Raw genomic sequence first — 15,648 nt, 5'->3', positions numbered from 1 at the left:
CAAGTGCCGCTCACTGCTTTGTCCAGCCACAACACCATGCTGAGGTCTAGGACACATAACCAAGAGCACAGCACGCGCCTTCTGCTGGGGATCTGGCAGGGCTCAGCAGCACTGGGACCTGCTGGGGAGCTGAGCTCACTGTGGGGCTGCCATCCTGCACACTGCACACAGCCACGGTCTGTACTGTCACTGCCAACATCAGCACGGGAATCCCATCGAGACAGGCTGCTCGCCTTCAGGATAAGCCAAGAAGAGGTGAGAACATCTCGAGAGACCTGAAGTAACTGGCACATGTAAGAATAAAGCTGGCAGTAGTTCTGAAAAACACTGTTCTTGCTGAGGTTACAGTCAGCAACAGGGCACGAGGGCAGACAGAACAGCCAGGTACAAGGCTCAGCCCCTGCAGGTCCCCCCCATACAAGCGAAAATGGCCAACAGGCATCTTGCTGTTGCCTGAATTCATGCAGTGTGACACAGGAGGACATAACACAAAGATCTGGCTGCCCTTAGAGACCAATGTGAGCGCTGAGATAAGACAGTCCATGAGCAACAAGGCATTTCTGATCAGAAAAGCGACTGGTCATACAAAGGAAGAGTGATGGAGGCAGAAAAGATGATTAAAGAAGGGCCTGGCAGTGGTGAAAGGAAAAAAGAAAGAGCTTGGAAGAGCAGGGGAAATTAAGGAATTTTCCAAAGTTTATTTGGGTGCTTCTTCACGCAACCTTCCTAGAATGGCATAAGAGTTTAGTATTTTTTAATAGAATAACTGATATAGATGGAAAACAATACTGTCAACCCCTCATTGCGGGCTGGTCTTCACCCTGCTGAGAGCATGCACAATTGCTAAGCAACAAGAAAACATACATTTTCTTTACACTAGCACTGTTCTTTACCTGTTTCTATGTCAGAGTTGCCAAGATAAAATAAAACGTCAGGGAAGAAGTGATTGTGAGATGCCCTGCGTGCTTCAGGGGGAAGGGAAGAGCTAACTTTTAGTTAGGTGACTTTTCACAGCGCTTGCAGTCAGTAGCCATGGGATGATTCTCCCGTGAAGCACGCCCTGTGGCAGCCCATTTCGATACCAGCAGTTGGGAAGCTCCTCTCTTACGCAGGTCATCGCTGCGTCCCTACACGTCAAAGCTTCCCAAAAGGACAGTGCTAACGTTATTGCCAATAAAGCCATTCTCAAAATACAAATTAGGCGAGGTATTTCAAGAGACTCCGAAAGCAGGGTGACGGCAGGGTGACAGCACGGCCCCCAGCCTCTCATCCATCTCAGGGCTGTAGGATTTCTGCCCAAAGCGCGGGGCAGGGATGGGCTGGAGGAGGGTTGGAGGTGCAGTGCTTAAGAGGAGCTCCAGAGGCTCAGAGAGGTGAACGCAGTCCTAAGGAGGAGGAGGATGAGACCGACACAAGGGGAGGTGGTAAAGCGTGCGTTCCGTACCTCCCTTCCACCACAACCAGGATGCACGCTGTGTCTATTCCGCTGCTGACTGCATCAGGGGCAGATGTTACACTGCTTAATTCTACCCATCCTAACCCATGCTAGTTCATTCTACCCTTCCTAATCCATATTTCGATCTTAGCTCCATTCAAAGAAGCAGCAAAGCCAACGACGTGCTCTACTTAAACAAATACCTATGATTGACATTTTTAAACCATAGCACCAAAATCTGATGCTTTAAAATAGTCATTTAGCCTGAATAAAAAGAATTCACCATCCTAATTTGAGATGAGCTCCATCAGCCTCAACTTCCTACAACAAGGAGGAGGAGAGCCCCAACACAGCACAGCAACCATGCTTCCAAAGAAAGCAGAGCAAACCCAGTCCTTAATAACAGTATAAATGTCACAACAAAAACATCATCTGGAAGCTGCATGCAATAAACTGCTCCAGCCCTCCCTTAATAATGTCCTTAATAGAAGCCCAGCACAGGAACCCGTCCTTTGGGCCCACAAGTGGGAGGTTTTATGCTTTGGGCTTTGTTTTCTTTTCATCTTTTTAAGTACAAAGCTCATACTCACTCCTCGCCTTCACTCAGTTGCAACGTCTGCTGGCTCACAAGCTCAGCTTCTAAAAGATGGTCTCTCAATAGCTCTGTGACAGAAAACTTTAAATGACATGTTTGAGGATTTTTCTTGTATTTTCCTGAATGTTTCCAAAATTGAAATGCTGAACGAGAGGCAGAAATACATCACTAATTACTGGTTTGCAAGACAAGTTCCCTGCGTTGAAGGGGCAAAAATAATAATTACAACTCACTGCAATTTATATTACCATTGGAAGATCAGTTTTTGCTATATTCAATAGTTTGAAATCATACACTCTGTACCTCCATTCCCACAGATTTAGGGGCCTTTGAATTCTTCTGAGGGGCTGACACCAGTAATTCTTGCACAGACCTTGGAAGTGACGCTTTGGAGCGCTATAAATGGCCACAGAAGACAGAACCACAGCACCTAGCAACACTTACGTTTGCAGAGCAAGAGCTGAGCCAACTGCAAAAGAAAGAAGCGACTAGAAAAGTCTGTCCTTATTTTAGAGAGTCTGGACAGCAGCACAAAGAAATTACGCACGTCTAGGCGCTTCCCAAGGGCTGAGCAGGACCCGCTCTACCCTGAAGGCCTCCTGAGCTCTTCCCAATTAATTAGCATCCAGTTGCATTCGAGCAGATCAGCCCTCATTTAGCGGGCAGCTGATGTGGGGCTTTTTGCTTTGGCACCCAAGTACTGCAGTTTTGGTATGCGACTTTGTGAGTTTTTAAGTCTTTACAACACCTCGTTGTAAAGATGAGGAAGGTCCAGGATCCACTTCGGTGGGTCACAGAATAACCAACTGCCTCTAAGAAAGACCCCTGGAGAGCCCTCAGCAGCACGCCTGCGCACACAGGGCTGCTCCTCGAGATCAAGCAGTCCCTGCGCCGCCTGAGCAGCGCTCACAAGGTGGATGGACAGAAGGCAGAGCTCCTTGAACTTTCCCATAGTTCAACAGAAAGCACGGCTTCTTACGGCACTGCCACGCTATTTGTTCTTGTAAGTCTTTTTGTTGTTACCTCCCAGGAGCTACATTTGAGGAGATACATTTACGAATTATAAACCCCTGGGGAATGATGTAAGATATGGCGCTCATAACAGTAACTTCCTTAGCAACTTTGCGCTTGATTTAGAATGTATCTCAGAGAACTTCTAACTGCCTTCTGTATTATCCCTAGTGAGTAATCACATATGTCAGAACAATCTGCATTATGTTAGATTATTTTCTGATTTCAGAGCTATAGACTAATGCTTCACAAGTGAATTGAGTACATAAGCTTATTCTTCAAAGGCACAAACCTCTGTGGTGACTGGAGAGCAAAAGAAGCCAGGGCAAAGAAAAATTACGGTTCAGTTTTCTTGCCTACCTGCTCTGACACGGGCAATGGGAATGGGCCAACACTGCACGCTTGGCCCTGGACAAACCCCTCCTCCTTTCAGATAAAGGATTTAAGTCATTCCCACGAGCAAACAATTCTCCATTACCAACCTCACCTGCAACAGCTGAACAGGACCCAAAAACAGGACTGTTAATCTGAAACTGCTCTATTCCAGTACTTTACTCTTAACCCTTTCAGGTTCTTCAGTCTGCTGTAGTTGACTGAGAAAACAGTATCCCAGCTTGCACCCAAGTGACTTGGGGTTACTGTATTGAGTTTCAGTCCGTGTACAGGTTATCATCTCTCAAATTAAACAGCGTAAAGTTTACAGCACACGTTTGTTTTTAACTGCTGTTCCCCAAAGAAAATGCAGAGAGGTAAAGCTTACCACATTTACTGTTCAACTACAAGGCTGTAAGCTCCAGCTGGGCCAAGAGCCTTCAGTTTTGGTGTCTGGATACCGAACAAAATGCATTGTGCACCAGTCAGGATTCACATACTGCCTTTGTGCATTACAGCTCAATTAGAGGAGCAAATTCACAGCCCAAAACCTACAGACCACGGGCTAAAAGAAAGAAGTGGACAGACTCTAGCAGGGCCTATTGTCACAGGACAAGAGGAAATGTTTTCAAACTAAAAGAGGGGAGATTTATATTGGTTATAAGGAAGAAGTTCTTTATGCTAGTGGTGGTGAGGCAGCGGCACAGAGCTCCCAGAGAGGCAGCGATGCCCCATCCCTGCAGACACCCAAGGTCAGGGATGGAGCTCTGAGCACCTGGTGGAGCTGTGGGTGTCCCTGCTCATTGCTGGGAGTGGGACTGAATGGCCTCTGAGGGTCCCTTCCAACTCAAACGATTCTATGGACTGCACGACAGCCTCTGGCACTGACAGGCAGTGGCAGGCAGGTGACATGAGCCCCCAAGGGCTGGCTGCACAGCTCACCTCGCATCACCACCTGGCACCAACCACAGCCACTGAAGACAAGCAAATCCAATGGTGAAGGACAAGCACCAACAGAACAAACAGGTTTCTTATGTCTTGGCAGCAGAAGCAGTTGTATCTCAAGGGAGTCTCACAATCAGAAGAACCATTCATAACAGACCAGAGATAATAGAGGGTTGCTAATGAACTGATCTCGTAGCTTGGTTACAAGTATTTAGAAATGTGATAAGTGGACTTTGTTGAGTTTGGCTGGGAACAATGCACAGTGCATGGAATCCTACCCTCCCAGCCATGCAGCAGGCAGGAGCAGAGCTGCAAGAGCAGCCGGGCTGCTAAACAGACACAGCACGACATGGGAAAGAACATTCCTATGTGCATCCCAGCACAACCCAAATATTCTCATTCTTTCCATTCCTTAATTTCTCATCTAATGCAACACTGGACTCCTTCTACTGCAAGGAGCTCACAACTTAGTCCTCTGCCTCTCAAAGGCCCAGGAGGGCACAGTGGCACTGGCAGGCCCGGGTGCTGGCAGCGGGATGCACACATTCTGTCACACCATGCTCCAGAGCTCAGGCAGCACTGAAGCAGCACAGGGGCACGTGCCACAGCCAGCACAGGTCCCACGCTGCAGGGCACAGCCCTGCCTTATTCTACACACCTTCGCATCGACGCTTCAAACAGCCACGCTGCTGTCAGGGCAGCACAGAGCAGCCCACCACCCGACGTGCCAGCGATGATGCGCCATCCAGCACGGCTCTGCTGAGCGCCAGCGATCTGCTGCACACAGGAGGGTGGCTCTCCAGGGAACAAAGCAAGCAGGTTTTGATCTTTCCTTTCAGATGAAGTCATCATTAGTCAGAAGTTTAAAGATAAAAGAAAGTTGTGTCAAATTCTTGTCTGATTCAGCTTTTCTATCAGCTGTATTTCCATAATCTCCATTTATTTTATATTCTTGGGGAGGACGAAGTTTGAACATAATATTTCAGGAGCTTCATTGTCTTTTGCTAATTAATGGTGACTCATTTCTTTCCATTCTAGATACATTTCATGCTGTCTTACTTCATTCTGGATAGAGGTGTATAATTATAACTGAATCATTCAGGGCCCTTTCTGTGTGTCTTCAGCTACCTCTGCTGCGAGTGAGTTCCTCCAGGCAAAGCCTGCAGCGCAGCCTTCAGCATTAGCTGCAAAGAACCAGCGGGCTCCATGTGCAAGTGAAACTAAAAGGGGATGTTACAAGCAGAGGAAAAGCCAACAAATCTAATAAATGCAAACTAAGGAAAATGTAGTACTGCAAAAACATAAATTGTGCACAAAAAGAAACACTGTAAGAAATGACAACAGGGAAAGGTAAGTTTTTTTCCTTAACTGAAGATTAACCCAATGTTATGTTTCTTCTTAAAATTCCTCTGTACCAACTATTTGAAGCATAAATTGTATTTATCGTATTCAGGACTTCTGGAAAACATCAAAACACAAAAATCTATCCAAGAACTTCAGAAAACAACAGCACCAGGCAACATCTAAATACAGGCAGCAGAGCCACTTACCTGTATGCTGAGAAAACCAGTCAGTGACAAGCAGGTGACAAATGACCCGCGCAGCACGAGGCGTGCAGTCACATTGACCTGCTGCTGGAGATCAGAGCAGGGCAGGGGACACCAAGGACAGCAGAACCAAAGGCTTTTCTCCTTCCCACACGAGGCACACATCCCCTGCCCAGCACCTTGCCAAACCCAAGCGGGTGGAAACCACAGTGAACTTTCCAGGAGATGCCTGTGAAGCACAGCAGACACTGTAAGCATATCACAACAGAACCTTGCAGCTTTTTCTGATCCTGTCTGGAGGGGCTGCTGGCTCTCCAGGCCATGAAATCCAGAGCTTAACACCAGGACTGAGCAATGCTTAAATGCAGCAGATAAGATTTCAAAGGAAGCTCGCTGAAGAGCAAGCAAACAAAATCACTCAACAGCTGAAATCCTTTACGATTATTCACAGTCAACACTCATATCTTTCTCAGTGTGAAGAAACTCAGGTCAATCATACTAATTCTGTTTTATGAAACTACACTACCATATGCATTGTCCAGAAACAGCACAGTGTAATTAAAAATTGTTTATCCCATAGAATACATAGAATGCTGTGAGGAACAGAGCTGACCTCCTTTTCCAGATGCACGCATGCCCTATGGAAATGCAGCACAGGCTTTTGAGATACAGGAAGCATGTTCAATGGGAGCAATTGATCCTGGTTTAGCACAAGAGAACAGGATGTGATTTACACAAGTAATTTACTGTTTGGAGCAGATGACATTCAGAGGTCCCTTCCAACCTCAACCATTCTGCAATTTAAATATTTTTAAATATAGACAAAAATCAGAAGTGTGCTTATAAGGTGCTTCTTTTCCCCTCTAGGCTTATATTTTCCACATCATATGGAAAGGCAGCTCATCTCTTTTTTCTTCTATTTTTGGGTTGCAGCATATTTCTTCAGTTCTTACCTCGTTGTACTTGAAATAATGTCAGAAACGAGACTTCAGCCTATTGCACAGGGTAAGCAAATCTCCATACCCTTCCCCATCCTAACTTTCCATACCTATCCCTTGGCCAGTTACCATCAGCACAGCAACTTCACAGGGGCTAAACCCAGCTGAGCTCAGCATCTCTGCTGAGCATGCAGTCTTGGGCTCTGTTGCCCAAAATCCCACCGAATTTTGTTGTTTTGCACTTAACTTTGCATCGCATCTGCTGCACACTGTCACCACCTGGAGAAGAAGCTCGAGTACTGCAGGCACCCAATGCAATTTCCTTCCAGATTTTGGTCATTTCCTGCATCATAAAACCACTTCTGAAGAAACCGAGCCCTAGAATTGGCCACTGGTGAATGACTAACAGTAACACAAGCTCACAAACAAAGCACTACAGTTAATTGGTTAATTATGAATGCCGTGAATAATAATAATAATCTTTAGAAGAAAAGACTCCAATAGCAACCAGTTCTGTCAGAGACAACTTCCTTCAAACCTCAGAGTTCTCGCTTGGCTCTGACAGACGAGTGAGGCGTAATTAACACCACGCATATTAGAAAGGCAATGAAGCTGATGCGGGGTGTGGAGCACAAGCCTTATGAGGAGTGGCTGAGGGAGCTGGGCTGCTCAGTGTGCAGCAGAGGAGGCTCAGGGGAGACCTCACTGCTCCATAGATCCTCAGGGGAGGCTGTGGTGAGGTGAGGGTCACCCCTGGCTCCCACGTAACTGGTGGCAGGACGAGAGGTGATGGCCTCACATCGTGCCAGGGGAGGGGCAGGTTGGATGGTAGGAAAAACGTCTTCTCTGAAAGAGCAGTGAGGGAGTGGAATGGGCTGAGCAGGGAGTCACCAACCCTGCAAGTGTGGAAGGGAGGGGTGGATGTGGCACTGAGGGACGGGGTTCAGTGGGAAATGCTGGCGGTAGGTGAGTGGGTGGGCTGGGTAACCTTGGGGGCCTTTTCCAACCTTGGGGATTCCACGATGTAATAGGCACTCCATGACCTAAAAAGGTTTGCTCCTCATTATATTAAGCACAGAAGCTTCTCACCGAATTCTTAAAGCTGCCTCAATCTCCTCACGCTTTGGGACGGAGCACACAACAGCTTTGCCACAAACACTGCGGTGCCCCCAGGGGCCTGGGACAGACCCCAGCCCTGAGGAAAGGCTCAGGCTGCTTTGGATGCTCTGCACTGCTCCCAGCCCACTGCTCACACCCTGGTTCCTCCCACTGATTATCACAAACACCACAGGGCTGCTGAAGACATCGTAACAACCCTTATGAAAATACAGGGGGTGTGCATACAAAGCTGCTGTAAAGCTCCTGCAGTCAGACTGCCACTGCAGACCTGTATCCTGTACCCTCCTTCCCCTGTGTGATTTACAAAAGCTGTTCTGTACGTGTGCTGCTGTGCCATTTCCACACAAAATGCTATTACACCACAGCCGCCTTGCTGTTATTGCTTTGGTTCCAGTCTGCTCATTTTTTTGCTACTTACAGCAGCACTGGCCTCAAGAAAACACAGTTCTCACAAAATAAAAAAAGAGCAAAAACACCCCGAGGAGCAGCTTTATTTTTAGGTTCCCATGTATCTTAGTGGCAGTGTTATGTAAGTCACGGCCCAGCTCGCACAGCTTACCTCTGCAGTACCACTGGCAGGCAGAAGTAAGGCAATTCCTGAAGAAAACATGGCAGGAAAACACTTGACAAGCAATCAGCCATACCTTATCCTCTGCTGCTTCCAGATAACACATTCTCTACTTGAACCCTGTTATTCCTTTCTTCCAATCAGGCTGTGCTTCCTCCATCAGCACACTCTCAGCCTACTGAGTGGCACAGCACTGATGCTGCAGATGAATTCTGTAAGCTCAAACCAAACCAAATTCCCCCTAACCTGTCTTTTTGAAAGGAAGCAAAGTACTAATGCTGCTGTAACACCATCTGGCTACGTTCTCCTTTGCTACACCACATTCTGCAGAACTTGGTAGCATACAGCACTGTGCACAGCACATGGTTATTTCCAAATCCCCACCTGAGCTCCATGATCTGCATCAGAACTAATCCCACCTGAATTCCTGGCATCCTACAGTGGTCCACAGGCAGCACAACTATTCAGGTTCTCAGCTTACCCCAGCAAGTGCTGATGGAAATCAGCCGAGATCTTTTGGCTATACAGGGGTAGGGATGTTGGTTTGAGTTCTTTGTTTGGAATTGATTTTGTGCTTTTTTTTCCTTCTTTGCCATCAATTTGTCTTCACAGCTTTGGATGCCAACAGAACCCTGTGGTGGAATTATTTCCTTTAGAGGCATCTCAGCCCACCCATTACCCTCCCTAAGGGTAATGCACAGATGAATACCCCAGCAGTTAGCAGAAAGCACTGCACTGCACAGATGGGGCCTCTCCAGAATTGCTCTGGGAAGAACGACAGATACATTATTATATGTAAAATCCCTCCCTGGATTTCAGTACGAAATCTCATCTGATGACAGAGACATTTGTCATCTGGCATTCTGGTCAGTGCAGAGCCCAAAGAGCAAAATGCTCTGCAGCAACAGAGGTAAGAAAGTGAAGAAACCACCAGAAAGCAACAGCATTCCAGCACAAGCACTCGATAACAGCGTGCAGCAGAGATTTTTGGACTAGAAGGACACAGAGAAACTGGTAGAGAGTGGCTCAGCAGAATGCATGCCCCAAAGAGGCACACAGCACACGTTTTCCCAAGGATGTGATGGAGTTTGCAGGAGCACTGACCCCAACAAAGGCAGATCCCTGGCCACTCCTTCCGAGCGTTTCCTGCTCAGAGCAATCCTTCAGTGATGGGGTTTTGATTTATTCCTGCCTCTCCAGAAACTACCTCCTTGTTTTTCTGTTTGAGATGATAAATTTCTACAAAGACAACAATGGTTTGCACAAACAGGAAACAAAAGCCCAAACCAAAGTGGTTTCTTTGTCTGGTGCATAATGCCCACGGAAAGCTGTGCTTCCATCACATTTGCTCTACGTGACAGGGACAATGTCCCTCACAGAGGTTTTGCATGTGCTCCTGAAGACACACAAGTATGGCAGTGTAATGAGGAATCTGTGTTTCAGAAAGTCAGCTTGTGTCACTGGAAAGCCCTTCCATAGTCTTACAGTCAGCAAAAAAAAAAAGACCAACCAGATGATTTCTCTATGCACAACAGGCAGATGAAATAATGGCATCTCTAAGAATTAGGCTTCATGTCACAATAACAAGGCATGCCACAACTCTCTTTGGGGTTTTGCACACAGAACAACTTGCAGAGTGCTCAGGCTTCTCCATGCCTCCATGCTTCTGAATGAGTCCCGTTGGTCTCCTCTAGAAAGAGCCTCCAACCCACAACTCTGAAGACTCAGGAGAAAAAAAATATATATCATACTAAGGGAATGTTAAAAAAAATTACAGCAGATGCATAAGATTTATCTGACAGAAAGCCCAAATCTGGGCCCTACATTATTTAAGCATTTTAGTTGTACAAACCCCAGATGTCCCTGACCTTTAAACTTAGAGCAGGGTTTCCCATTGCACGTTCCATTAAATTCACCTCTATAACAGCACCTACAAACTCATCCCCTGCAAGCTACAGCCAGACCGTACCTTGGGAAACAGAAACAGGCCAGGACCATTCACTGCATTCAGATTTGGCTGAATAATGGGTTCTTACCACAGGGTCCCACTGTTGCTTACTTTATCCTCCACTTTTCCTTCCAACCCTTAACTTTTGATGTGCTTTATTCCACCACTAACATGCATGAACGTGCCAAGCCGTCAGACTTCTCTCCTGCTCCCAGGATCTTGTTCCCGAGCAGTAACATATTTTGCAGTTACCATTCTTTCATGCTCACACACATCACTTTATGTTTATCACACTGAAATTTTCCTATCACTTTACTGCCCGCTCACTGAGTCTCTTAATGCCCACATCATCCCAAGGCTGTTCCAACACGACGACGCAGAGTGGGCTTACATAAATGTAGGCTGCCTCCGGGGCGTATTTCTCACAGGACTGTACCCCAATACAGGAGCTGAAATTAATTAGTCAGAAGCCAACTGCTTATTGATTAATAACAATAAAGGAGTAAGCTGAGTGCCACTGAAAAGTGCTTTCTCTCTGACTGGTGTGCTGTTCCAGAACGTGCCACCTGTGACACCATTCCCTTGTACTGACTCTCCTGTGATGGAAGAGAGGAACAGCATTGCCCTCTTGTGTTGTGATGAAGCTAATCATCAATTCACTGCTGCTACTTGCAGTTTTTTAAGTCATGGATAAAGGTTTATACAAAGACCAATGTTACAAAAGTGCACATTATGAATAGACTCCACATTGCCTTGTAGACAGGATTACAAATTGTTGCACACACACGAGAAAGAACATTCTTAACGTGCTCATAAGAGGTGAGCCAACCAACCACGGGCTATCCATCTGAAATTACAAACTCTTCTTATTAACTTTATTCACAGTAATTAAATGCAAATATTGAACACAAGCCCCTGCTAATTCCTCTTTGATTTCTGTATCTCATCTACATCAAGTGCATCATTTTTAAAGTACCGTAACAAATTAATTTAGGATGTCCTCTACCATTTTTCAAATGCAAATTGCAATGCTGGACTTGAAGACTGAGTGCTGAGCTTAACAGAAGCTAAAACCAGATTCAGACTATGAAATAATGAAGTGAATACACCTTGCAGCAGCAAACAAAATCGAGAGCAGAGTACGTAAAACCTTGAACCCAAAGTGCTACTGAAACGTGAAGCTGAGAGGACAACATTCACAGCACACTGCAATGCCACTGCAAGAATCATATGGCAAGCTGGACTTCTTGCTTTATACTGCCATCAAACTCTACCACTACAATTCATGAAGAACATGACCACTTGCAGCTTGTCTTCCCCTCCCTGCCTCTAAATGAATTCCCTTGCTTTTACACTTAAAATTCAGTTTTTGTTTTGGAACTCAACACTCTGCATTCCCCTGCCCCCTTTAATCAGCACTCCCATAACTTCTTTGGGACTTTTCTTGAGCTTAACATCAGACTTAAATGCCTTTTCCTAACAAAGAAAGTCTCTTCTTAACACCTGGACAGAAAATAGCCCAGAAGCCAAGGCCTGGATCTGTCACAGAAGAGTTCTACACCATCCTAAACTCTTCTGTGGGTGAACAGCTAATAACACAAATCGCTTCTCCAGAATCAGAAGTTACAGCACAGAAGTTTCTTGGAGATGCACAAAAGTGAACAAAAGAGGTCTGCAACATAAGCAGAGTTTCCAAAAGGACAAACAATTACTCTGTAAAGGTCACTCCACGATGCACCAGCTGATACACATTCTAATAAATTATTATTAACAATTCTAATAAATTAATAAATTATTTAGTGCCTTTCAGACAGAAAAAAAAAAGCAATACCACCATCACAAACAAAAGAACAAACAACAAAACACCAGCAAGTAACAACAGTCCCCAAATAAACAACAGCATGAGGGTTGCAGCAAAGGAAAATAACCTACCAGTCTTGGTAAGTGGTGATTGCAATACTTGGAGGTGCCAACAAGGGCAGAGTTGTTGGCCTGCAGACGATGTCTCTGTCAGGTGTCCTCGCTTTCTCTGTTTGTCTTTGGGACAGTGGTGGTAACTGCAGGTTGCCAGAACAGCACCTTCTTCCTCTCCAGAGGTCTATGCCCAGAGCATGGCTGGAAGTACTGTAGGACTTGCTCAGCCCACACTCCAGGTAATCCAGAGCATTCTGCAAAGAGAAAAGCCACTGAAGTTCTGCAGACAACAAATGGTTTCCTCCACGAGAACAAACCACGTGCAATTGTTTTGTATTACAGGTACAGCTACTCACAAAACATAACTGGATAAAAATCCTGGCAGAGTTTGACTGCACTGCATTGCGCTGTTTTATCAAGTTGTGAATGAACTTGAAAATCCATTTGCAACATGTCCAAGCTAAATTCAGCCCAGTTCTAACCTAGCTGAATCATCCAGGTCACTTTGGTGACATGAACTTTTTCTGGTAATATTCCACTCAACATCTTTCACAAGATTCCTCTCCACAGCACAAACATTTTGGTTTGCCTCTTGTTTTTGTGACGGCTCACCAGGCAAAGGAAGGTCACAAAAACACTGAGTTTGGATACATGCCCAACCATCAGCTAACTCTGAGAGAACTTCCAGCGAGGCTACCTGGCCTAAGCCTGTTCTTTCCAAAAGAAAGTCTCTGTTCCTCTGCGAGTTTCTACTTCTTTCTATGCCCCTGTGATCAGAGAACTGGTTGTCAGCCTTTCCAAGAAGAGCACTGCAAGAAGGCTGCTTGTATTGGTCTTGTAGAGTTCAGCTAGTCCAACAGAATTGCTCAATTCCAATGAGACTATTTGTGCACTGTGCAGTGATTGAAGCTGAAGGGTGATTACAGTAGGTGCGCAGATATGTGGCAACCTCTACATTTTTACTCTTCTGCCTGCTTCTGAATTTTGATCTCTTCCCTGTTGTCCCCATTCTTCTGAGCTTCGAAAAATAAATGATTGGTGAAGTTTCCATAATGACTCCTTAGGTCCTTCAGGGCGTGCTGGTACAGATTCACAAAGTTACTAAAGCATCAAAATCATCCAGGCAGAAGTTGAAATATTTGATCTGCTGTACTTCCAAAAATAGGCCAGAGAGCTTCAGATTCAAACCCTGCTCTTAAACAGCACGAATCCAGACAAAACACTCCTAAAAACCCCAGAAAGGGGTTCTGTGGAAGGTCTCACTTCACCAGCCTTTATTAATAATTTTTTGAGACTTCAGTTGTTTTGTTATCACTTAGAACACACTGCTGCACATTTCTTAAGTTCCCATTAGATGTCAGGTGTCTGTTTTCGTTATCAGCAAAGACTGAGTGGACTGTGGCAGCCCTACCAGCAGGTGCAGGCAAACTGACTGCAAAGCAACACAACATATGCTCTAAGAATGTAAAAGAATCACTCAGCTGCTGCAGGAGTGCTGCAGGATGCTCTTAAGCTCTACTCCTCCCCTGTATTTCCACATACATTTCTGTGGTGTTCCATTTTTGGAGGGCCCCAGCTGTGACAAGCAAGGCAATTAATGTTGTAGTTATCACGCCATCATTACAAACTGATGCATTTCTCCAGAGAATGGGAACTGGCTTTTAATTAATAGAAGATCATGATGACGATTAACAAGCATAGTAATGGAATAACATGCATCATCGCATTAGATGCTCAGCAACTACCACAGCAAGAGCTGCTGAACTTGTGTGCATAGAAGCTATTAAGCATACAAGTGCAGCACATGCACAGACAGGGGACCCAGAACAGAGTTTCCTAAGACATAGGAATGTCCAGGCTCTCACCTACCATTATAACACTGAGCAAAGAAGAAACTCTTCAGAATTCACAGTGTGTTTGTTTTATTTACTGCTTAACGCATGAACTGCAAACAACTCTAAGAAAATCAACGAGTCCCTGGAGCAAAACCAGCTGATACAAAGACAAAAGAGACTTCTGACCTTACTTTCACAGAGTATTGGAAAAAGCACAACACGGTTTTGAAGAAAAGTACCTCATCTGCAGTCACTGCCATGACACTGCGGCTTTTCTTCATTATTGAGATTAAAGTGCTCCCCACTACAAGAACTTGTTCAATTCAACTTCTTCAGACGAGCAGCCTGAAAGAAAGAACAGCTGCAGCTTTAGTTTTGAATGACACCCCGTTTTGGGTAACAAAGCAGGTAGCTGGCTGCTGGTATCACAGCTGGTTTGTAACTTGCTGATCACTCCCACCTTAACACCTGGCAGCCGATGTTGGGCAAGTGTAGTTCTCTATTAGGGAACGGGCAATTTAACACCCAGTAAAATCATGTGAAACGTAATTGGTGTTCACAAGGCTCTGCAATCTAAGCAAGATTGAAACACACATAGGAATACGGGATCAAAGCTAGCAGGTTCCACTTACGAGGGATTTTCTTTAACTGAACCCTTTCCAGATACACAGAAAAAGGCTTGAGCTGGCTCTGATAGAAGCCAGACTGAAAAACTGTAATTCAGAAAAGCAATTGCATTTGTATGCGATTCTAAACTCAAATCACAGCTCATGGCCATTACTTCTTGCTACCCTGGCACACACAGCAACACAGCCACTGTTCCCACCGAGCACCCAGGTGGCAGCAGGGGACAGCAGCACAGGGAGGGAGCAAACCCAGTGCTCCCAGCCCTCTGCTCTGCTCCTGGGGTTTTACTGCTCACCAAAAGGCTGTGCTGCAAGTTGCACAGCAAGAACACTGAAGGTTTTCCTTTTCTTTCCCTGCTGTGCCACTCAGCGTGCAGACAAGGCGCTCTGTCCTGCTCCAAGGGGCTGCAGCAGGGCCCTGCTTGGGGTTTGCTGCTGAAGCCCCCACAGAAAGCTGTGCAGTGGGATATGCTATGGGGACTTGTAACACGGCATCCACTGTGACACACCGGGGAGTCTGAGCTGTGTTCAGCTCATCTGGCCGCACTGCACTGCAGGCTCAGGAGAGCAGAAGGCAGCCCAGGCCGCCTGCGGAGCAGAGCCCTCACACAATGCCAGTGCCAGAGCCATCTCACGGCAGCCCTGGCACCTGTGCTGTTTGTGTTTCCCCAGGCTCCGACATCCACGCACGCCTGCTCCCACGGCAGCCAAAGCCAGGAGCCCTGCAGCCCTGCCAGGCTCACACAGCCTGCAGCAGTGCCAGCACACAGGGCTGTGCTCCATCCCTGTGAGAGG

General features: G+C 46.1%; 1 protein-coding gene across 1 annotated transcript in view; it reads right to left on the bottom strand.

The window, feature by feature from the left end:
• Positions 1–14,563, bottom strand: part of PDE4B (phosphodiesterase 4B) — a 123,908-nt gene extending 109,345 nt beyond the window's left edge. Inside the window, exons 1-2 of the mRNA XM_042819394.1 lie at positions 14,467–14,563; positions 12,411–12,646 (exon numbers count right to left, since the gene is read on the bottom strand). Of these exons, the coding sequence (XP_042675328.1) occupies positions 12,411–12,646; positions 14,467–14,508 (278 nt within the window). The 5' untranslated portion in view covers positions 14,509–14,563. The remainder of the gene's footprint in view (positions 1–12,410; positions 12,647–14,466) is intronic.
• Positions 14,564–15,648: the final 1,085 nt, after the last annotated feature.

Source organism: Centrocercus urophasianus, unplaced genomic scaffold (genome assembly GCF_019232065.1).
Source record: "Centrocercus urophasianus isolate 14NV4802_14NV808 unplaced genomic scaffold, USGS_Curo_1.0 seq_18, whole genome shotgun sequence".
Taxonomy (NCBI): domain Eukaryota; kingdom Metazoa; phylum Chordata; class Aves; order Galliformes; family Phasianidae; genus Centrocercus; species Centrocercus urophasianus.
Note: the sequence above shows the minus strand (reverse complement) of the source record. Positions and strands in the feature narration are given on the sequence as shown.